Here is a 25,932-nt window from a genome sequence, read left to right as displayed (position 1 = left end):
AGAGCTCCGCGGTGGAGCCTATCATCAGTCTTTCATTGATCTGCCTGCCAGGACCTCTAATGCAGCTTTAACTGTTTATCAAAGTAATGACTGCAGGGAGACCAACAGGGCCGCCGCTAATAACTGCTCAAGTAAGTGTGTGTGTGTGTGTGTGTGTGTGTGTGTATGTGTGTGTGTGTGTGTGTGTGTGTGTGTGTGTGTGCGCCGTGCGTGCGTGTGTGCGTGCATGCGTGTCTTATACCACACAATAGGTTACATCATATGATAGCAGCCATTTAGCACAAGAATAAGCTCAGGATACGTTGGACCTGCTATTTTCGGCCAACGATGGTCCCAGAATAAGGACGATAATGGGTTCATGTGATTGTCGTTCTAAATAAATGGCCCTTGAACCCCCTCCTTAGGACCACCCGGGAGGTCCCCAGAAAGCCACTTTGAGGACCAGTGGAACTGGGCTTTTCCCGAAAGGACATAAATGAAAGGTGAAGCGTACCGGTGCTGATTCCAGAGTTGGCGATGACGGTGGCGTCGCTCCACTGGTCGGCGCTGGACACGGAGTAGGAGCGCTGGTGCATGCCCTCTCCTGGACGACTGTTGAACGACACCAGACTGATGCCGCTGGCCATCTGGCTGGCCGACGAGCTGCTGGTCACCGAGCCTGAGAGAGGGAGAGGGAATGAGAGGGAGAGAGAGAGAGAGAGAGAGAGAGAGAGAGAGAGAGAGAGAGAGAGAGAGAGAGATTCATTCAGGGGGTCATCGCCACGTAGGCTTGTGGTGCACCTTTTTGTCAACATACATTTTTTGCCACGAAATGAGTGGACAATAATATTAAAAGAAACACGTAAATAGATAGCCTGTAGATATTGGTCTGTAACTCTGAGAGTGTTCAAATGGAACCAAACGGACCCGTACGATTTGAACACTCTCAGAGTCGCAGGCGTCCTTGCAAATAAAACATTTGACAACCACTAGTACTAGTTGGACTCCTAATGTTCCATACATAGTGTCATAATAAATAATTAACATAATTATTCTGGAGAAAGTGGGTTTTATGATAAAAATGTGAAAAAATATAATGGTGTGTAAAACAGAAAATGTAAAATGTTGACACGGACAGGACTTTGCCACGGTCACATTTTGTCCGTGTACGAACATGTTTAACTCCATTCACTTTTGATATGTATACTGTCTGGATTTTGGGTCTAGCACTCCACTGAGAAAACCCACATTGCTGATGCGCAACCTCATTTTCTAATTGACTACTAATGAAACTATACTATACAGACATAGTGTATACACTACATTACAACTACACGGGGCAGTAGTGGCTCAGGGGTAGAGTGGCCGGATGGTAACCGCAAGGTTGCCAGTTCGAACCCGGGCTCCCCCGGAGTTAGTGTCGAAGTGTCCTTGAGCAAGACACTGAACCCCTAAATTGCTCCTGATGTGCTGGTTGGTGCCTTGCATGGTTTCTGCCACCATCGGTGTATGAATGTGTGTGTGAATGGGTGAATGTAATGCACAATATATGTAAAGTGCCTTGGATAAGGCGCTGTATAAATGCACCATTTTACACAATCATACTGCCTAGTTGTGAGAGTGTGGGCGACATCAAGACAAATCTCAACATGAAATGGATCTGGGTGTTTTCCTGCATCCTTCCACTTCCATCATGTCTCCTCTCGTCTCTCCCCGAGAGCTTCCTTCTCTAAGACCTCTCCTCTCCTCTCCTCCTTCATCCTCTCTTCTCCTCCTCGCATCCCTCCTTCATATGCCTACTCTAATTCCTTCCTTATTTATCCTTCCTTCCTTCCTTCCTCCCTCCCTCCCTCCCTTCCTCTCACTATCATCCTTCAGTCTCTCCTCTCCTCTCCTCTCCTCTCCTCTCCTCTCCTCTCCTCTCCTCTCCTCTCCTCTCCTCTCCTCTCCTCTCCTCTCCTCTCCTCTCCTCTCCTCTCCTCTCCTCTCCTCTCCTCTCCTCTCCTCTCCTCTCCCCTCCTCTCGAGCAGCATGGAGTCCGGTCTGATTACATGAATATTCATGATGATAATTACTACACATATCATGGGTCACTGAATATGCATGCTATTAGTATGAACATCCTGGAACCTGGCATGCTGTGTGTGCGCACGCACGCACGCACACATGTGTGTGTGTGTGTGTGCGCATGTGTGTGCGTGCACGGACGCATATACACAACAACCAAGTGTTCGTTGTTAGCTATTATTCCTTCGATTACTTTTTTTGATTCATCGAATTGAGATTTGACCATTTCTATTTATTTATCCTATATAAACAAATCAATTAAATATATATATATATATATATATATATATATATAGTTAATAATCGATTTAACCAATTAGTCAAATTAAGCAATCTATTTTGGAACATTTTCGCTAATCATAATGTTTCATCCCAAAATCGTTTCATCCCAAAATCAAATATTTTCCTAAAACGTATATATATTATTGATGATTAGTTACATCTATAAAGTTATATTAATTGACACACGCACACAGACACAGACAGACAGACACGCACACGCACACACTCACACTCACACTCACCAGGAGCCTGCTGTCCCAGCTGCAGACTGCTCATGTCCTTGGCCAGGCCGTTGGTCTTGGGGCTGGGCACGGCGGCGCAGGTGGAGACGGCCCGTGGGGGTCTCTTCCCCGGGACCTTCACGGTGGTCCTCAGGAGGTCGATCTCCTTCCCATGGATGTTCTGCATGTAGTCCTGGTGGGAGAGAGACCACACACAACATGGAGGGTCAGTTCACCCATTTAGACCCGAGGACCTAAATGACTACTAAATGACTTCTAAATCCTGACAGTTTTCTGAAAAACCTCATGTTTCTGTGTCAGTCGTTCTCAAACATTTTCATGTCAAGGACCCCCGAAAATATATGTAATTGGCTGCCGAGCCCCCATCTGAAAATATGTTGTTCCAGGGAACCTCCCCAGAAGCAAAGATTTAAGTTAAAAGCGTTCGCTCTGAAAGAATATATATTAAAAGATTTGAGACACATTTTCACGATCTTTCAAAAAAATTCAGATCTACAAGCTCGTAGCGCGGCACTCGCCGCGCTACGAGCTTGTTGATCTGCTATTTTTCAACAGCTAAAGTATAACATAATGCTTGGTTCCCGTCCAGAATCAGTTAAAGTACTGTATGTTGGAACGCAAGAAATGTACAGTAGGCCTGATCTCGATTAGTCGAATAGTTTTTTTTTTTGTCGACTTAGATTTTGGCCTAATTTGTTACATTAATTAACAAATAGTAATGAATGAGTACATTTTTAAATATGATATATATCATGATTTATTGGGAGAAACAAAGCAAGTTAACTGGGAAAAAACATACAGAAAGTCTCAAATATAAGAAAAAAAAAAAGCTAAATACTAGAAAAGTGTGCTCCTCGGTTGCGTCAGGCCGGGTTGCCTACCCATGCATGTGTACCACTGTGTGTTGAGTTGTGGACAAAATCTGTAGGAGTAATAGCAAAAAAAATGTGCGCAAAAACCGGGACAAAATGTAATCTGGCACTTCTTTTCACTCTCTTTCACTCATTCACTCTCTGCATTAAGAGCCTCGGCTTAGCCAGCCTGAGATGGAAATGCAAAACAACGAAAGAATAAAACATGCTCTCGTATAGAGAGAGAAAGAATAAAACCGCCAGAAATAATCCCTTTAAAGACCTCCTGAAGTGGCCGCACAAGTGGTAGATGAAGAGCTAAATCCTACGTGCGCACAGCACACACACGCATGCACACGCGCACTCACACACAGAGCGATATCAATAAGTGAAGCCGCTCGGCGGGCCTGTAATGATGGCTGGATGGAGGGATTATCCATCCATTGTGTGTGTGTGTGTGTTGAGAGCAGAGCAGAGTGGTGTTAATGGCCTGAAGAGGACTGTCTGCTTGTTAAAACGGCGTGTGGAGTGTGGAGCGCTTCAGCACTGAACCCCCCCCACCCCCCCCCGAGAGCGAGCCGCCACTGCAGTGCATTGTGGGAGGTCAGCCGCCTCTCCAAACATGAAAGACCCGGCGGAGAAACAAAGATCTCCAATAAGTCCCGCTGGGGGACGCGCCGCCGAGCCTTGTACCAAGCACCCCGCCGAGGCTGTCGAGTGCTGCGTGCACGTGTGTGTGTGCGTGCGTTTCCACGTAATAATGATGTGTGTGTTATAGCGACACATGTGCAATTATTCTGTACGACCAGACACAAACAAACACGCTTGTAATACTATGCTTGTGAGAACGTTGTCACCTTTTCTTAACCCATATAGACCCGAGGCCGATTCTAAAACAAAATGTCGTTTTCTCAAAAACCCTATGTTTCTATGTCAGTGCTGCTCAACCTTTTACATGCCAAGGAACCCCAGAATGATCTGAATTTGGCCGCGGACCCGCATGTTCCAGGGACACCCCCAGAAACAAAGATTTGAGTTATGAACGTTCGCTGTGAAAGAATATATATATATATATATATATATATATATATATATATTCAAAGATGTGCACCACATTTTCACGATTTTTCAAAAAAAGCACTTGGTGCCACGCCATGAGCTTGTAGATTTGCTATTGTTCGATAGCTAAAGTATTACATAATGCTTAAAGCACCAAAAGGGGTTCCCGCCCAGAATGGAAATGAAAGCATGTAGGCGCTGTTTTACCAATCTAGACCAACCGATCTACAAGCTCACAAAGAGTTTCTAACTCTAACTGTAATTACTAAACTTAATCTCTAATTGTCTAAACTTTTGAACAATAAAACAACCATTTCGATGTCTTATGAGGACCAGGGAAATGATCACTAGGTCCATTTATACTTGCGGGGACATTCAGCCCTCAAAAGCACAGTATGCGCGCACGCACACAGCCTTGCACTTCACTTAGTGGAGCACACATGCACAAAGGAAGGGGGACAAATCAAATCATAAGATAATGTTCACATGCGCACACGCACACACACACACACACACGCACACTCTCTAGCAGCAGGCAGGCAGGCTGGCAGTGGAGCTGACAAAAGGCCAATTCAAAGCAAAGTGCTCTCCACGGCTCCTTAACAAGACACTAGAGAACCCCCCCCCCCCCCCCCACACACACACACACACACACACACCGCCGCCACCACATCCACAGCGACAACCCCCCCCCTCCCTCCTCTCGACAGATTGACCGAGGTAATTGAGACTCCATTTGCATCGTGGGACTTTCATCATCGGCCCCAATCAGGGCATGCAGGATCGCACGGGGAGGAACGTGTGGACGGAAACACACACACACACACACGGCGGCTTGGTGTGGGCATGTGGCGATGGTGTGTGTGTGTCCAGAATATGGATGCTTGTGTTCAAGTGGTTAGGAAGTGTTTGTGTGCAGTGCGTGTGCAAGCAAAATAATGTGTAGAGATGCATGTGCAAGGTTGAGAAAGCCCATTATTTGTGTAAAAGAGTGCATTGTGTGTGTGTGTGTGTGTGTGTGTGTGTGAGTGTGTGTGTGTGTGTGTGTGTGTGTGTGTGTGTGTGTGTGTGCGTTTGTGTGTGTGCGCACCTATCGGTGGCGAGGGGCTAAGTGACAGTGTGAGAAATGCAAAGCTAACAGGGAGGTGGATATTGCTGACGCTGGGGGAAAAGGTAATCCATGCGGTGCAGAGCATCCTGTCGGAACACGGATCGATGCATTGAAACACCCTCTGTTGATGTAAAGTAACACTATGTAACAACAACTACTACTGATGAGGGAATAACACACTGCTGTACCCTACCGTACTGTACTGTACTGTATGGGGATTAAAACAGTGCTGTACTCAGTCTGTCTGTACACCCATCAGATTAATTTTTTATTTTTTTATGTTCCCACAATTTTGTAACCGCATTTAGTTTTTCAACCAGTCTCAATTATCTAATGTAATCCTGGGCGCTACACTCCCTCTGCCAACCTGGGGAGGTAGCACGTGAAAGACAGTTTAGAGACCAGGATTACTGCATGTCTTTTTGTGAGGGTACGAACCAACCAGAACATGCCAACTTCACACAGAAAGGGCCCTTTCGCCAACCCCAACTAGGATATGGGAACTGATGACACGGAGGAGAGAACACACCGCCAGCACCCACAGCGGGATGTCGGAATGATGGGCAGTCAATGTTCTGTTGTTGTGGGGATGCTGTTGTTTTAAGTTGTTAATTCCAAAGAGTGTAAACATGGAGCCAAATCCCTCGCGGGCTCATTTAATTCCATTCGTACCCTTTTCGGAGTTAAATCTGTGGGGGGGGGGGGGGGGGTCTTTTTTCTTAAACAAATCATTTACAATTAATGAATGAATGAATGAATGATTAACACGAGAGCTGTGTCTGTTAGACCAGTGTTAGCGAGTATAGTGAGTTCTTGGAGGAGAGACTTGTCTTGCCAATTAGGTGGCATCTATTGCCATGCACTTAATTAGCGGCATTAATGTGATTTCTTTGCACATAGTCAGCCAATTAGCGGCGCTGATTGAGTTTCATTCTATTAGCCTCCGCAAACACGCTAATTGACGCTCAAACTGCAGATGCAACGGGCTCAGAAAAACCAGTTTTTTTCCCTTCTTCGTCTTCTTCTTGTGCTGGAGGGGGTTTCCGTGTGTGTGCGCACATGCGTGTGTGTGTGTGTGTGTGTTAAGTGATGCCTTTTTCACGCTAATTTACTGCATCAGCTAATCCAATTGGTGATAAACTACCATAAGCGAAATACTTGTAATAACTAAGTCAATAATTTGATTTTTCACACATCGACTGTCCCGGGGGAGGGAGGGAAAACAATACCTTTTTTTTTTAATACATATTTTAAGCTGTAAGTCATTACCTGATAGCAAGGTCTGACTCCATATCTCCAATAACGACCGCTCTCAACCAGTGGGTCCGGGAGGGGGACGACGACCCGTGAGGGTATTAACAAGTGGGCCCCCAAATAGTTGGAAAAGAGAGTACGATTTTAATGATAAAATGACATTAATATTACTAAAAAGTGATAAAAAAAATTAGAACTTACAGTACACTACCTACTGATTGTGTTCCACACTGCTGGCGGAACAGATAGATTGATCATTAGAATATACATGCTCGGACCCATCCAACTTCACTTCACATTCTGGACGGGAACCCCCTTTTGGTGTTTTAACTATATGTTAACACTATACGAGCTTGCTATTTACTCATATCTCATATCTTTGCTCCTGGGGGTATAATTACAGATCATTCTGGGGGTTCCTTGACATGAAAAAGGTTGAGCACAACTGGCATAGGAACATGAGGTCTAAAGTGGTTCAAACGTGATAACAAAACTTAAAGTCCACTACCGAACAGATAGATTGATCATTAAAATATACATTCTCTAACCCATCTAACTTAAGTAACATGGCCGGCGATAGATGTGTCTTATTCTTCCGGAGATACTTGATGTCTATGCATTTGATGACTTAAAACCCATTTAGGCCTGAGGACGATTCTACAAAGTCCTTCTAATTCCTGACAGTTTTCAGATAAACCTCATGTTTCTATGTCAGTGGTGCTCAAACATTTTCATGTCAAGGACCCCCAAAAGTTATATTTATTTGGCCTCCGACCCCGGTCTGAATATATGTAGTTCCAGGGGCCCCACCCAGAAGCAAAAAAAATGAGTTAAAAACATTCGCTCTGAAAGAATATATATTCAAAGATGTGCGCCACATTTTCATGATTTTTCAAAAATAGCAGAGCTACAAGCTCGTAGCACCCTATGAGCTTGTAGATCTGCTATTTTTCAATAGCTGACCCTGAAGAAGGCAACTTGTTATGGCATCGTGACTACGAGCTGTGCGGCCTCTTTCCTCTCTCAGTCAAGGTTTTATCTCCTGCGGTTATCACCTCCCCACTACTGGTGTGCGCTCCTACCTTTTTGTTTGTTCAATAGCTGAAGTATAACATTGCTTAAAACACCAAAAAGGGTACCCTGTTTTCCTTGCATACTGTAAATCACTCTGGATTTGGAGCGTCTGCTAAATGCCTCAATTGAAAATTTGACGTGCAAGAGCCTAATTATTCACTGAGGTACAATTACTACTACTACTACTACTACTTATAAGAAGTTTAATTTCTAATTTAACTAGACATGGAGCAGGTGTGCTTCCTCTGAAAGCTCCTTGGAGTTGTGCATGGGCTGCTCTGCTAATTCAAAAACAACCAGCCAAGCGGAACACTCCAAAAATAGAACGATGCGAGACTCGAGGGCTCAGGTATACGACCTTGTTTAACCCATTTAGGACTGAGGACCAGATTCTACAGTCTTCTAAATCATGACAGCTTTCTGAAAAAACCTCACGTTTCTATGTCAGTGGTTCTCAAACTATTTCATGTCAAGGACCCCCAGAATTATCTGTATTATATAAATGGTGCATTTATATAGTGCCTTTATCCAAGGCGCTTTACATATAGATTGTGCATTACATTCACCCATTCACACACACATTCATATACCGATGGCGGTGGAAACCATGCAAGATACCAACCAGCACATCAGGAACAAATAGGGGTTCAGAGTCTTGCTCAAGGACACTTTGACACTAACTCTGGGGGAGCCGGCTGGGTTCGAACTGGCGACCTTGCGGTTACCATCCGGGCCACTCTACCCCTGAGCCATTGCCGCTGCATTCACCTCACCGAATGCGTCTGTGTCCTCAGTTACTGTGAGATTAAATTACAAGCAGCACATCCACGGCCTGCATGTGGAGCGTTACGCCCTGCATGATGGCAGCTCCGCGCTGCGCTGCTGTGCTGGGTTCAGGGACACTAGGTGGGCCGGGGCCCGTCTCATTTGATTTGATGGCATCGATTTGCCTCCTCACTTTTTACCCCCCCCCCCCCCCCCCCCGTGATAGCACTCATTCCTCCATCCATCCATCCATCCATCCATCCATCTATCTGCATCTGTGTCTCAGGCCATCAGCGCCGTGTTGGGGAAATGATTCCCATTTTAATTAACAATAACAATAAGGACTGATTGCATATCAGAGAGAGAGAGAGAGAGAGGAGAGAGAGTATGATTGAAAAATTATTATTATTATTATTATGAGTAAGAAAATAGATGTAGTAAGAGATGAGATTGATGGAACGCTGAAACAAACAAAGAGAGAGATGGACTGAGTGTGTGCGTGCGTGCGTGCTCGCGTGCGTGCCAGCAGGGCAGAGCTGTGGGGCAATTAGAGCCGGCCATTACAGAGTGATATTCACCATCATCAACGTCAAGCCGTGCGCAAACAGATGACGCCAGGCTCCTAATTAATACTAAAAACCCATCAGCCGTGTGTGTGTGTGTGTGTGTGTGTGTGTGACTGTGTGTATGTGTGTGTGTGTGTGTGTTTAGGGCCAGTCATGCAATCAGCCAAATTTTGGAATGAGCCGGCGTGCTTATTGAGGATGCACACTTCCGCCAACACACACACTTTATGTGTATTGCGTGTGCGCGCACGTGTGTAAGCACGCAATATGTGAAAGACTGGAGGGGAGGGGGGGGGGGGGGGGGGGGGGGGGGGGGGGTGTCAGGGCGGGTTGCCAGAGCAACTGTTGTCTAATAAGCAATCAGAGACTAGTTTTGTAATGAGTGAGTGAGTATGTGTGTGCGAGTGCGGTACGTTCAACATTCAGTTGTATTTGTCTCCCGTAGGAGGCATTTGTGTTTGGAGTCAAGGGCTAAAAGCTGCAGCGTGCGTGCGTGCGTCTTACTTGTAGACTGGGGTGGTATGTGAGCAGTCCGTTGTCACACAGAGTCACGTACTTCTTCTTCCACTCTTTGTTCAGTGTCTTCCCACTCCTCTTCAGAAGCCAGCCCTGAGACACATGAAAAGGAGGTTCTGGATAAATGGGTTCCACAAACAGGGTCAGGGTTAGCTGTCCCCTTTAACGTGAAAACGGCGGACCCAATTCAAAACATTAAACCAGCATCACGGCACACTTCTTAGTGGGTTCAGACTTCACACTCCCTCGAGCACAAAATCGGTTTGGACTTATAAACTAACTTGTGATTCTTTAGAACACGAATGAAATAATGACAAGCACAAAAAAGAGAATAAATAGGAATTTGTCCAGCAGTTAATCTTGTGTGCGTGTGTGTGTGTGCGTGTGTGTGTCTGGGGTGATAGCACTTAACCAAGAGCACAGAGAGAGGAAATGAGCAGTTTAAACCTTTTTTTAATTCAAAGCCAGTTAACATCACTTTCTCGCGTGCACATGCACGTGCACACACACACACACACACACACACACACACACACACACACACACACACACACACACACACACTCTCTCTCTTTCCTACGCACATCAGCTGCGGCTGACTGACTGTTCAGGGCATTCAACCGCCCACACTTCATTTAATACGATTCATTAAGGGGGAGAGAGAGCGAGAGAGAGCGAGAGAGAGCGAGAGAGAGAGAGAGAGAGAGAGAGGTATTGGTAGAGAGAAGTAGAGAGAGAGAGAGAGAGAGAGAGAGAGAGAGAGAGAGAGAGAGAGAGAGGGAGGGGGGGGAGGTTATAGGCTGTCCAGTGATTAGTAATTACATACAGGCTGCAGTGCGTGTCACTTCAGCAGAGCTGTTCCACATTAACCCTGCACCATGTGTGTGTGTGTGTGTGTGTGTGTGTGTGTGTGTGTGTGTGTGTGTGTGTGTGTGTGTGTGTGTGCGTGCGTGCGTGCGTGCGTGCGTGCGTGCGAGAGCGATGGACGGGGTCATGTTACAGACAGGAACCCTGCTCTCTCTCTCTCTCTCTGACCGGTCACATTTCATTAGGACAGATAACGCTGGGACGAGCGGACAGTCACAGCCTGCAGTGACCCTCGTTAAGACCCTCGTTAAGACCCCCTTGTTAACCGAGTGAAGGTACATGAGGTGGAACTGACACAGCAGCGACACACAGCGAAACGGAGCCCGGCGGTAACGCTAAATAATACTAATGTTAATACAAATACTGATACCAGTGTTGTTTTTGGCAGCATTTTAGTTGTAGTCATAGTCTCTACAATAGTTTTCATTTAGTTTCTAGTCACATTTTAGTCACCTGGAATGTTTTAGTGTTAGTCTAGTTTAAGTATCATACGATTTTGGTGGGCGTAATGACCGTTTTTACACTTGCTGAAAATAGCCGATCTATAAGTTCACAACGCGTCGCACCGAGTGCCGTGCTATGAGCCTGTAGATCTGAAATCTTGAAAATGTGGCGCCAATCTTTGAATATATATTGTTTCAAAGCTTTTAACTTGCTTCTGGAACTACATATTTTCAGATGTGGTACGCAGCCAAATACAGATACCGGTAATTCTGTGGGTCCTTGACATGAAAATGTTTGAGAACGACTGACAAAGAAACATAGGGGTTTTTCAGAAAACTGTCAAGATTTAGAAGACATTCGTAGAATCGAGCTCAGGTCTAAATGGGTTTTTAAAGTGGTCAAACTGATTTTGACCACCCGGCCGCCACTTTGAGAACCACATATATAAGAATATATAAAAAAACTAATCAAACACCTCACGGTTCGTACAGGTATACTGTATATATATATACGACACCCGGACCTGTTTTTTAGGAACAGGGAACAGGGAGGGGGGGGGGGGGGAGATGACAAAGAACAAGGGGAAGAAGTGGTGAGTGAATTAATTCCAGTCATCCATCGCGGCGGATGACAAGCGATCAGTTTGCAAGAGGGGACGGCTAATTGAACGTCACGCCGAAGCCTTCCGATAGGTAATATGTTTCATTATTCAACTCCCAGCACACACACACACACACACACACACACACACACACACACAGAGAGACGCACATGCACACACGCGCGCACGGCCACACGTCTGTACTCCTACACTTGTGAGGACATCAACATTTTTAGGATGCCGTGGATTTTATGAATGGCACTTTTTTGCAAAAAAATGTGTCCCTATAATACCCGAAACCGAAATGAGCTGATCTGGAAAGTCACCACGAGCTTGCTATTTTCGTCGCGTGACAATTAGGTATACGATTAGGCATAACTCCCAACATCAAGGCCCTAAACCTAACCCCAAAATGTCTAATCCTAATCCCAACCTGGACATTTTCCTAATTATAATAAGCCTAACTCCACAAACAACCATTTCTCCTGTGAGGACCAGGACAATTACACAATACCTTTGGAGACATTTGGTCCTCAAAAGCATAGTAATACAACCGCACGCACGCACGCACGCACAGCGAAAGAGAGAGTGTGTTCATGACACACACACACACACACACACACATGTCTCCTCTTATTTTACCTCCCGGAGCAAGCATGGGTGGGGGTGGGGGGGGGCATGGTGGGTGTCTCAAACGGGACGGTGACAGCTCACAAGGTCTCCACATGGGGAAATAAATGGAGGAGATAAATACACGCCTGGTGGATATACAGTCTCTCCTCGTCTTGCGTGGTCGCGGTGGTGGTGGCGAGGCACTTCATAGTCGCCCTGTGAAGTATTGTTGCGTGGTGCTTAGGAAAAGGTTGCTAGCTCGGGGGGGCTCCAGGGATGAAGTCGTTCGTTAAAAGACGGAGAGCGCCCGGGAGCGTTGTCAAGGGCATTACCGTGGAGCGGTTCTCAACCTGTGGCCCGGGGACCTACCGGTGGGACTGGGTCGTGAGGATGGGGGGGTCGACCGCACATAATTGGCAGAACACTAATATTTTAATGATAATTTCAGATTAACATCGGACGGGGGGCGCCGACGGCCTAGTGGTTAAAACAGAGCACCACAAAGACTCGAAGGCAAACTGACAGCGAGTCGTGGGTTCAATTCCCAAGCCTGTGCTGTGTGTTACACGTCATTACTAGTACTATAGAGGTATACAGGCAGAAAAGCCCCCAAAATATCTTATAATTAAAATGATTATAATCTAAAAATATCATGGTATTTTCTCTTTAAGACAAAAGGAAAATTGAGCTTGGAGAAAGCAAAGGAAGAAATTGCATTTGGCTGCTGTGTTAAGTGGACGCTGCATTTTTCGGATTTTTAGCAGCGTTTTTCCGTCGGTTTCCCCAAAAACGCGTCCAGTGTGCAACCACCTTAAAACCCATTCTGTACGGGAACCCCTTTTGGTGTTTCAAGCATTATGTTATACTTTAGCTATTGGAAAATAGCAGATCTAAAAGCTCATAGCACGGCAGTGAGTGCCACGCTACGAGCTTGTAGGTCTGCTATTTTTGAAAATTCGTGAAAATGTGTCGCAAATCTTTGAATATAGGTTATGTTTTTAACTCAAATCATTGCTTCTGGGGGGGTCCCTGGAATAAAATATTTTCAGATGGGGTCAGCGGCCAATTACAGATAATTATTGGGGTCATTGTCGTGAACAAGGTTGAGCACCACTGCTTATAGAAACATAGGTTTTACTGCTTTTTTTTTTTCGTGAAAATGTGTGCAAATCTTTGAATATAATTATATTTTTACATTACAGACTTTTTTTTTACTCATATCATTGCTACTGGGAGGTCCCTGGAACAACACATTTTCAGAATTTGGTCTGCGGCCAAAATATAGTTAATTCTGGGGGTCCTTGACATGAAATTGTTGACCACTTTTGTCAGGATTTAGAAGAGATTTTGTAGAACCGGGCCCTTAATGGATAAAATCTTTTGGAGAAAAAACCCACAAAGTTAAAGTATGGAGATAAGAGGTTTCTGCCCGACAACAACGATATTCAGTGTTTAACAGAGAGAATCCTACGGTATCACTCACAACCACCACGCTCCGGGACGCGTGCGTCCGTCCGCCATAACGAATGACTTCATCTCCTCTCGGAAAGCCGCGAGCTAGCGACCTTTTCCTAGGAACTAATCTGCAATGCTTTTTACTATGAGAGGAACTGTCCCACTTTGGACTGGAAGGAATATATATCTGGCCATGTTTTTAATTGGAAACTCAAGATACTTTTTAGTTTTGAGGGACAGTCATTCCTCTCTTAAGAGACTTTTTAGTTTTGAGGGACAGTCATTCCTCTCTTAATTTAAGGTCTGTGTGACTTCCTGGTCACCGACGTGTTTTGTTCGTGTGTCCGATTCAGTTCTGCAATCGAGTGTTTGGTCCGTGTTTCTGACATAATGCCTCCATGAGACAGAGACAGACATGAGACAGACATGAGACAGAGCCTGGGCTCATCATAATTATAACAGACAGCCTTCAAGCTTTAGAGCGTCTTCGCCATGATGATGCCCCCCTGAATGCTTTTCCCAGGCGATTCCCTTAACAAATGACATCATATGCGTGCGCCCCCGAGCTAGCGACCTTTCCCTAAGCACCGTCTTAACAATACTTCACCGGCCGGCGAAGTGGACGAACGCACTTAAGAGATAGCCATCTTCCTGAGACGTTAAGAGTATTTATATATCCATTTGTCAAGACAAAAAAACCCCAGTATCTCCCTTTCATTCACGGATGGCGTTGATTTGCTGATGGATTATCTTAATTTCCCCGCGGTTCCCCCTACCCCCCCCTGTGCATTGTCAATCACGTTCCCCATAATTCGGGTCCAGAATCATGCCTGGGACAGTGTCTTCTGCTCGTAGCAGAGAGACCGACCGCCCGCCTCCGGTGTAATCCGCACCACCGTCACCCTAGAAAACCTTCGGAGGCTTCGTCTTAATGAATGACTACATCTCTCGACCCCCCCTAAGCTAGCTATGGTAGTGACCTTTTCCAAAGCACCCCCCTCAGACATACGTCACTACGGCACAAGCACGGGCGTCGCAAAACAATGTACAGTATGCTTCTTCACAAAGTTAAGCTTTTTTTCCCCCCCGAACACCCACTTCATTTCTAACGAGGTGAGAACTTTGATTTTCTTTTCCTTTCATGTGCTTTTATGTTATGTTTTTTTGTGTGTTCCTGATTCCATCTCGCAGTATCATCCCTGATAATGCAAGTCATGCCTGACCTTTTCTTGGTCAGGGCTCACTTGAAAATGTCCAAAGTTTTAAGGGCCTACAAATGGAACCAAATGGACCTGTATACCAAGCACCAGAACTATATTGTTTGCCATGGTCTTTCTTTGCTATAGTTGATGCCAGGTTGATTTGTTGACCTGGCATCCTATAGCTTCAATCCTTTCAATGTACTTATGATTCATTGTTTGATATCCTACCGTTTAGACTGAAGGTAGGTTCTTGGTTTTCACCCCCTAGATTAGCCTACCGAGGGCACTCTAGGCATCTGACGCTCGGAATGAAGAGTGTCTGCTAACATGTAATAATTGTAATACGTACAGTTGTGTGGTGTGAACTCTGCCATCTACTCGACTTTAACCCATTCTGGGCGCGAACCCCTCTTGGTGTTTTAAGTAGAGCTGGGACTCGATTAAAAAAATTAATCTAATTAATCAGAGGCTTTGCGATTAATTAATCTAGATTAATCGCATTTTAATCGCATATCAATATTCAACCCGAGAACAGCGAGAAACCTTTTTTTTTTAATGTTTTTTGGTATCCCAGTGAATCAACGAATAGTGACTACAGGATACCACTCATTTTCAACATTTTACTGTCATTAATATACCTGTTGTGGAAATAATAATAAAAAGTCACCCCATTCTGTGTTGCCTAGAACTGGAGGTCTGAAAAAGATTTAGTAACAGTAACAAGTACATCTCAGTGACATCACAAAGCTGTACTTACTTCATATTGTTACTGTTTTTTGTCAGACCTCCAGTTCTAGGCAACACAAAATGGGGTGACTTTTTATTATTTCCAGTTTTCAGTACTATAGAAAAGCGCCCAGTGAGAAACGTTCCGCAGTGAAAAAAAAGGTGCGATTAATTTATCTGTAGTTAATCGCGATTAATTTTTCTGTAGTTAATTAATCTAAATTAATCGCAATTAGTCCCGGCCCTAGTTTTAAGCATTATGTTATTAGCTATTGAAAAAGCAGAAATAGCAGATCTACAAGCTCACAAGCTTGTAGTTCTGTTTTTTTTATCTTGAAAATGTGGCACAAATCATTGAATATTCTTTCAGAGCGAACGTTTTTAACTCAAATCTTTGCTTCTGGAGGATCCCTGGAACAACATATTTTCAGATGGGGGTCGGCGGCTAATTACATATATGTCTGGTGGTCCTTGACATAATAATGTTTGAGAACCACTGACATAGATATCGAATGGAGCCTGCACACCACAGGTATAAGAAAGACGTTCTTTATTGAGAATTCTGTCAGAATTCTCAATAAAGAACGTCTGTCTTATACCTGTGGTGTGCGGGCTCCATTCGATATCTGCGACATTTGTAGAATCGTCCTCAGGTCTAACTGGGTTAAAACGATATCTTTATAGCGAGTTACAGTGCTTGATGTGAGCAGCCCTCTACAGTATGGGACTATACAAAGCCTTCGCCCCGTGGGGTGGGGGGAGGGGGGGCTGCAGATGTAAACAAACAAACAGCCCTCGCATGCAGGAGGCCTGGCCTGTCCGTCGATAGACACTAATCTACTGTCTAATCAATCCATCACCCCTATTTTCCCCAGACAATGGACTGATCCCCAGTCTCTTGAGAGCAGGCTGACAGCAACCATTTAGGAGATACGGTGGGGGGGATCAGATCGTCCCATAGAAGGCAGCGAGGGGGGGGGGGGCTTTTGTTCTTGTGCTCTGGCCCCCGAGGATCGGGTGGTGGCGGGGGATTGGACGCTAAATTAGAGGTGTCACTACCGCGGGAAACGCACACACGCATGCACACACAGACTGCGTATAGGTGAGTTGACAGTGTGGTGACAGGGTCTTTGAGAGAGAGAGAGAGAGAGAGAGAGAGAGAGAGGGAGAGAGAGAGAGATAGAGGCTGCCTCACTCTATCAGGGCGACCATCTGATCCGGCCTGCCGAGCGACCTGTGGTCATTCATCATCTCTCTCTCACACACACACACACACACAACAGAGTGCGCTCGCACTTGTGCGTGTGTGCGTGTGTCTCTGTGTGTGTGTGTGTGTGGGGGGGCTTTGTTTGTGTGCGTTGTGAGAGCCATGGCGTGCCCCCCCCCCCCCCCCCTCCTCCTCCCGTCTCCCCCTGTGAAACACACACCTCCAGTAATCAGTGCTGTCTGTCTGCAGTGAGGGGACAATGGACACTGGTGACACCTGTCTCTGCACACACACACACACACACACACACACACACACACACACACACACACACACACATTGTTTTGGGAGCTTTTAAAACGGTGTGTCCTTTTTCATTTCTACGCTCTCATAGAGTCACAGACCCGTAAGGGTCCATTTGGTTCCATTTGTACACACACTCAGTCACAGACCCGTAAGGGTCCATTTGGTTCCATTTGTACACGCTCAGTTTTCCAAATGCTCCCAAATGTTAAAGGAATGAATGCAAAGACAGACAGAGGCACACACGTGCACACGCACGCCATCAGTCAGCGCCCGTCTGACAAGGTCAATGTTGATGAGGCAAGGACAGGGGGGGAGGCAGACCCAGGGGAGAGAGGGGTAAGGGGGGGGGACACGCTCCCGATCAAATAAAAACCACCAACGAAGTACGAGAACACACACACACACACACACATGCACGCACACTGATTTATCAGCTCAGAGTTGGGGGGGTAATTAATTAGAAACTCAATTATCCCACCTTACTTCAGCAGTCTCAATTCATTAACGGCTGCTCAGCCACGCCCCCTCTCAGCCCTTCTTCTGACGGAGCCGCGACAGGAAGTGAGAGCGAGAGAGGAAACTCTTGTTTCCTGTCCGTGTCCGTCTGCTTCCTGTCATCTGTCACCCCCCCCCCCCCCCCCCCCGCCCCCCAACGTTTCATCGTCAAGTCTTTTTACCGTGCATCAGAGGAATGTAGCTTATGAGGGAAAGTGCACGCACACGCATGCACACACACACACATACACACGTGCGCGACTACGCGTGACCACAAAACACATTTGTGTGTTCCTACACGAGTGCATGAGGACATCAAAAGTTTCAACGGTACAGTTAAGAATTACCCTAAACCTAAAGCCTGTGTCCAGCCGGTGTCAGACGCCCCCCAAATAAGTCAACCTACAAGCCCACAATGTGTAAGTAGGTATAGAAATACAATTAGACACACACACTCTCACATACAATTACACACACGGATAAAGGCAGAACAGACATGCACACGACACACACAAATTCTCGCACACACACACAACAAAGCCACCACAGGGATGGTTTTCCAGTGGCGCGTGCTGGGGAGCGTTCCCGCGACTCCCCCCCCCCCCCCCCCCCCCCACGCTGAGACACCCCCCCCCCCCGCTGAGACCCCCCGTATCACACGTAACGAGCACCGCCTCACAACGCTCGCCTTTGATTGACGCCCGTGTTCCTTGTTTTAATTATTTCTATAACAAAAAAAAAGGTGAAAGAGACCCCCCACACATTTGTATTGCGATACTCGCGAGGACATCTGCGTGTTAGGATGGTAGATTTCATGAATGCTATTTTTTACAATTATTTGACATTTTTAGCCCCCAAAGCCACAGCACTAGAGGGAGCATAAATAATGATTTAGAACTAATATGGGTAAAATCCACTTCCCACAGCACTGGAATGCCCCGCCCCCCTTCCCTCAAAACAGGCAAATCACTGGCTTCCTTTGAAACTGGTCTGAAATGTCAGAGAGAGAAGGTGACTGCCCAACCAACCTCCTTACCAACCTTCCAAGCTCCAAACAAAATAAAACCATAAAACAACCACACTTGTCTCACAAGGACCAGGAATATGATCCTCACAATGTGCCTATTGCTCAAACTCTACTACTCGCACGCACGCACGCCAAATAAATCTCATTTTTGGGGGTTAGTGTGCATGACAAAAAAATGTCATCGCAGCCACGATGGCTCCGAGCAGTGACAACCTTTTCCAGGGAGACGATAGTTCCTCCAATCGGGGGGAAGGAAACGGAAGGCGGACCGACCGTGTCAGCCCTCGTTAAAGGGGGGAGGGGGGGGGGGCTTGATGGCGGTGCGCGCGCCGGGGTCTTTAATATTCACCGTCTTAATTAGGGGACGCAGTTAATTTCATTAAATTCTTTGGCTGCTAAATGAAGCGGATTATGAGACATCTTTTATTGCAAAGCGTGAAATTACAGCCTGTCCGCTGCCAATGGCGCCGCGGAAACTAATGAATTACAGGGTAAATAACACCCGAATTAACCATCCAATTTAACTCCGCACAAAGCGCCGCGATGAGGCACCAAGGGAGGGAGGGAGGGGGGGGGGGGGACACGGGGGGGGGGACACGGGGGCGAGTGAGGGGACTTGTCAAAACGCAGCCGCCCGCCACCGCCGCCGCTGCCGTGACGACCCCCGCGAGAGACAATTACGACGGCTTGCTAATCGGCTCTTTAAAAAAAAACACTCTCTGGACGTCCCCATGCCGTGCGATACTGTAAACACATTGGCAAGACCCACAGTATACACATTATATGCAACACTAAAAGCCTTCTGGGAGGTTGGCTGAAAGGTTCGTTTAACCCATTTCGATCTGAGGCCGATTTAAAAAAAAAGTCTTCTAAGTTCTCAGTTTTCTGAAAAACCTATGTTTCTCTGTCAGTGGTGTTCAACCTTTTTAATGTCAAGGACCCCCAGAATTAGCTGTAGCCGCCGACCCCCATCTGGATATATGTTGTTCCAGGGACGTCCCCAGAAGCACATATTTGAGTTCAAATCGTTTGCTCTGAAAAAATTTGAAAAGATAGCAGATCTACAAGCTCTATGAGCTTGTACTGTAGATCTGCTATTTTTAAATAGCTAAAGCATAAAATAAGGCTTAAAACACCAAAAAGGGTTAACTCTGAAATGGGTGCCAAATATGACCCACACGGGTCCGTTGGGCTACATTTTGTACCCTTTCATAGTTACAAAGGGATAAACACAGAGGAATTTACTGCCGCAAAGCCTATAATAATAATGCATTTTAGTTATAAAACTGACTATATATTTGAGGGGAGTAATGACCTTTAAACCCTGTGGAAATCTCTAAAAAATCCCATTAAAATGCTGAATACAATTAATTTCATTATGCATCATTATAGTTTTCTCCCCTTGTTTAGTAACTTGTACAATGAACCCCCTAGGTAGTGTATGTCTGTCTGTCTGTATTCCTGCCGCATTCCTAAGCCAATAACTTGATGACCTATGGAGACTCTTTGTGTCTCCATAGGGAACGACTACTGGTCATCAAGTTATATTGGCTTATTATGCAACAGAAACAACAAAACATATCCATGAATTCAAGTCTCCATGGGCAGAGTAATCGATAGAAAAAACATGTAATTTTGGGGGTAACTGCCTGACTGACTGACAAAATAAATGGAACACCTAAATGACTTAACAATTAGCCCGCTATAGCATTTATTGAAGAATTAGGATCTAATTCACGCCAGCATTTTTCCCAGTTGAGGTCTTATTGTGAAAAGCCACATTTCCAGACTACCGGAAGTGAACATAACCTAGTAAGTGAACAGGTCCTGGACAGGCCTTGTTTACAAGATGGGTCTATACTGGGGCACTGGAGGAGTCCACATCGCCGGCTCTGTGCCATCAAAGAAACGTTGTTTTGACCAAAAATGCCATCTGGGACAAAGAATAGGACATACAGGCGATTGAAAGAACAGATAGAATGGATTATTATGGCTGACGATCTAAGACGGGCAACGCAAGTAGCATTATGGCTTGATCGATCGAAAGCGCTATAAAAGCGCAATTGCCATTGATCTACGGCAATGGCGTAATCAAAAAATAGGCTTTAATTTACCTAGAACTACGGCAATGGCGCGGAGGGTGTTAATATCCCCATAGAGGCCCATGTATTTGGGCCCAACTTCACCTAGACTGTATTACCTTAATAAACATGGTCATGAATACTTTCTGCTTCCAGTCACTAGTTTAAAGTCTCATTTCTAATGTCATAATATTCTTTTTGGAAAATTATGGTCCCATTTATAAAATAAATTACCATAAAGTCGCGTATGTTCTGAGGGGCGTGGCTACCGTTACAGTATATGATCGGGATCCCCCACCCACTCGAGTCAAAATTAAAACCAACGGAGAAGAAGGGGGGAAGTCCCGCCTCGTTGTCTGGGCCAGCCAATGGCCAGCTGGACCAGAACGGATCAAGAAAGATGGCGACTTACAGTGCATTAGAGTGCAAGGAATTTCAGGCTTCATTTTACGTTCATGTTAGACCCGGGGAACGCTTTGTCCATATTTTTTACAGTCTATGGTCCTGACAGACACATGTGCGAGCCTCCCCTCTCTCGCTCTCACACACCGGTAATTACGCTCTAATTAGGAGCGTTAGGCAGATGTCTCGACGAGTCCCCGCGCTGTAAACAGCCTCTGTAAACAAAAGCTGTCCGAGACCCCATCCCCCCCCCCCCCCCGATGCCTCGCCACATCACATCCTCCACTCCGCATTCTGAAACGCAACACAATTAGGCCCCTGTTGTACAACAACACCGTAATACGAGGTGCGAGCTTTCAGGAATAAAACATGCACGATAAACACCACAACTGATTATCGCGTTAACATCTGAACTGCCATGACTGGATGTGAAGGGATTCATTATTAGAACCCTCACAGTCCAGTCATGGCAGTTCAGATGTTGTTTGTATCAATAAAAAAAAAGGAATAGACTCTTAAAACACTATACAGTATTATGTTGTTGAGCGGGAGTCCCTCAGGAAACTATACTAGTATAGAATCTGTTCTGTTTACACTCTACATTAAACATTTTCTTGCCACTCTACTACTGTAGCTGACAACAAGTGGCGTGTAATGGTAATGCATGTTCTGAGCATGGATGGTGGGATGGCTCTGAGCATGGATGGTGGGTGGAGGTGGTCTAGACCAGACCAGATCCATCTTGAACACATGACTATAGTGTAACGATTTGCGGGATTTTTGGACAGAATATGGAGGAGTAATAACTAAAAATGTGTTTTTCAAAAGTCGGCCTCCTGGTGGTGCTATAACAGGCCGTTCTGGAAAGCTTGGGGCAGAGGTTCATCGTCGGCATCCAGGGAGTGTGCACGCAAAATTTGGCATTGACCGGGTTAACGGTGCCGGAGATTAGCTGTACACGGACGGACGGACAAACGGATGCGCACACACACACACACACACACACACACACACGGACGGAGTGCAAAACATAACAAGCCAGCCTATAAAGCCTGCAGTCTAAATGGCTGCTGTACGTACAGTAGAGTAGAGGTCAGGTCATAAACAACAGAGTCAGTCACAGAGCTTCCCCGGACAACATCACGTCTTAATGTTCTCATGATGAGGACTGAAGGCCATGTTTGAGGGGGGGTTAAATATGTCCGTGCTACGAGAGGGTAAGTGACACATCTGACCTTATACTGCCCATACACGTTAACGAACCCATTATGTGTGAGGGACCGTGTGTGTGTGTGTGTGTGTCACGTGGACTGCGGTCACGTGTGTGTTTATTATTTATGTATATAGACCTAACTGTGATATCTCTTAGTATATATATATATCTATACATCTAAGTAGACTTGTTATGAACCATATATTGGAATAGAGAGTGCCTTATATATGTGTTCTTCTCCACTCCAGGTTGGATTGACTCTGTGTTGTAACAGTGTGTGTGTATGTGTGTGTGTTCAATTCAATTCAATTCAATTTTATAAAGTGTTTACAAGTTCTCTCAAGACACTTTACAACCAACAAAGATCCACCCAGAGCAAGCAATAATGCGACAATGGTAACGAAAAACTCCCCTTTAGGAAGAAACGTCAGGCAGAACCCGACTCTAGGGTGGGCGGCCATCTGCCCTGTGTGTGTGCCTGTGTGTGCACACCCGTGTGTGTTCTTTGTGCCTATCTGCGTATAGCATCTGTATCACATTCATGGCCGACATTCATGGCCAACACTCATTATTAGACCAGGTCCCATCTCACACGGTACGCTGCCGGCTACTGCTGTGCGTCGCCTCCGCAGGCTCGCGGGGGCAAGGCTGTGTGTGTGTGTACACGCGTGCGTGCAAGTGTGTACTTCTATCACTATACTTGTGAGGGCCAAAGTATAATGCCCTACAAAGCCACTAAATGTCCGTGCGTGCATGCGCAACGTGTGCATTTAATGAGCGCTGCTGTCCTAATGAAGCCAGTCTCCGGTACAAAGGCTTTACGTGGGGCTGCGAGCGGAGGAGCCACCGCGTCACCTTGAGTGGGACACACAGTCACACAGAGCCACATGAGATCACACCACACCACACCACCCACCCACACACCCACACACACACAAACACACACACACACACACACACACACACACACAAAACAATCCCAAGACTGAAAATGCTTTTTTACAAATCTGCACTGATCTCATTAAATGACCCCTATGAGATCCTCAGGACTGAAATCAGTCCTGAGAACTTTAAGCCCTGACGCCCTCATGGCAGTGTGTGTGTGTGTGTGTGATTAATCAAGTGGTGATTACAGCGTGTACCTTCAAGGAACCATGCCGACCCTAACACACTCAGACATGTGACAAACACATTAGCACCGTCCCATCCTCACCAACACACGCACGCGCGCACACTAACCAGCAATTTATCATCACACACACCCCGTTGTGGTTTAAAAACGTTCGATATTCAAATATTGATATTTAAGAATGCTGTTGGTAAAACGTTTAATGTGCAGCAGTCTTGTCCCTGGCTGCTGCTACACCCAATACTACAGCAGGCCATGCAGCAGGCTTTAAAAGACCACTTCACCACTTTTCAACCTATCTTCATATAATAGGTCATCACTAATAATCATGATAAAATGGCACGATTTTTTTCTACTCAGTCTGTGTCTCATAGGAGGGCTCTGGGCAGTTTAGAAACCGTCTTCCAGTGACATCATCATTAGGCAGATTATTTTTTAAACAAGATTTCTTTACAAAAATGTTTAGATTTTCATTATCGTGAGAACGATGGCTTCCATTTTCGCATTGCAACTTTTCAGGACTAGAAAGCCTGCAGTTTTTATTAGCTTGTATTCCCCATCGATGATGTCACTGGAAGACGTTTTCTGAACTGCCCACAGCCCTCCTATGAGACAAAGTCAGAGTAGAAAAAAATGGCACAATTTTTTCATGATTATTAGTGAGGACCTATTATATGAAGTGATGAAGTGGTCCTTTAAGCAACTATAGTCGACTATTCAACTACTCCACTAGTAAATCCACTAGTCGACCTTGTTGGTACTAGTTGACTAGTTGATATAAGATTCCCCCCCCCCCCACTGATTTTGTAGGCCTCAAGATCAGGTAGATTATAGTTATTATAGTCACCAATGTACACAGTTTTTAAATGTACAACTATTACATAATAGGTAAGCCTAGTTTACAAGTCAACTAGTAAACTAGTCGACTAGTAAACTAGTCGACTAGTAAACTAGTCGACTAGTAAACTAGGCGACTAGTCAACTAGAAAAATATTACTAGAAGTGAAAGGCCTACTCCAGGTATATATTTGACTAAGACAAACACTCGCTGAGCTAGCATGCACGACGTGTGTACGCACACACGCAAGCACGCACACACGTGTTGTACATTCAAATACAGGAAGCGATAAATGGGGAGTGATAATGAGGGGAGAAATACGTTGCTACATCTTCAACATTAATAGACCATGCGTGCTGTAAATACACACGATAATCTACCGACACGCGTGCTCTCACCATCACTATGACTCTCTCACACACGCACGCACGCAAGCACGCGCACACACACACACACACACACACACACACACACACACACACACACACACACACACACACACACACACACACACACACACACACACACACACACACACACACACACACACACACACACACACACACACAGTCTAATTAGGGAACAGGTCTGTAGTGTGGCTTGCTATCAACACTGAAGGTCAGAGAGAGAGAGAGAGTCTCTCCACCACCGTGGGGAATGATTAAATCAATTAGCATGAGTTTCCTCCAGTCTCTGCGTGTACCTCAAAGCGTCTGCCCACTCCGCTTTACCCTGATATGGGGACAGGTGCTGCTTACCACACTAATTGCTGAATAAACATGCAAATAAAACTGCGAAATTAACGCACATTTAAATACAATTACTGTTTAATTATAATGCCGCTTATTACTGCAATAGCTGAATATAGTTTTCATGCGTTTTCTTCTCCCGACAGGGAAATTGATAACTTGTACAAGGTACTCTAATGTATAAGAATCAATTTGTTAGGGAGACAAACTATATGAACATATTGTTATTTTCACCATTAATTTTCCAACAGTGAAAGGATAAATAATAATTATTTATCTTTTAGTATAATTTAATATTTCTTTGCATGTTGCCAAATCGTGTCCTCGGCACAAAAATATTTTCAGACGAGGGGGTTCCTCGGCCAAAATACATTCATTTGGGGGTCCTTGACATGACGCTTGACAAGCAGCACCGTGGCAGAGACTTCAGATGAGCGATGCCTCCGCCTTCTATTAGGCGTAATATCTGGTGTGATACTCGACGCTTCTGTTTTTCAATTTCACGAGTGGTTTTTCCAACGAGGGCTGATTGATTTCAGGGGGGAATGGCGACAGAGTGTGCATTTCTCCAACACATCTGTTGGGTTTAATTCATACTGTCTGATGGTAGTAGACTCGTTCATTTACTATCTGAATCACGCACGCTCGCATGCACGCACGCACGCAGACACATGTAACAGCTTGTAGTCAAACTACGTAAACTCATTGTCAAATCTCTCTCTCTCTCTCTGTATCAATGTCTCTCTCACAGACACACTCAAATGCACGTGCCCATACACACACACACACACTCAGTGTGCCAGCTCGCAGCC

General features: G+C 45.5%; 1 protein-coding gene across 1 annotated transcript in view; it reads right to left on the bottom strand.

Moving 5' to 3' along the window:
* LOC310854237 (arf-GAP with GTPase, ANK repeat and PH domain-containing protein 1-like) overlaps positions 1 to 25,932 on the bottom strand; it is a 285,203-nt gene that overhangs the window by 51,793 nt on the left and 207,478 nt on the right. The window contains 3 exon segments of the mRNA XM_083758803.1: positions 494 to 658; positions 2,571 to 2,742; positions 9,755 to 9,859. Coding sequence (XP_083614929.1) covers positions 494 to 658; positions 2,571 to 2,742; positions 9,755 to 9,859 — 442 coding nt within the window.

Source organism: Protomyctophum parallelum (assembly GCF_964188405.1).
Source record: "Protomyctophum parallelum genome assembly, chromosome: 23".
NCBI classification, from domain to species: Eukaryota; Metazoa; Chordata; class Actinopteri; order Myctophiformes; family Myctophidae; genus Protomyctophum; species Protomyctophum parallelum.
This window is presented reverse-complemented; position numbering and strand designations above follow the sequence as displayed.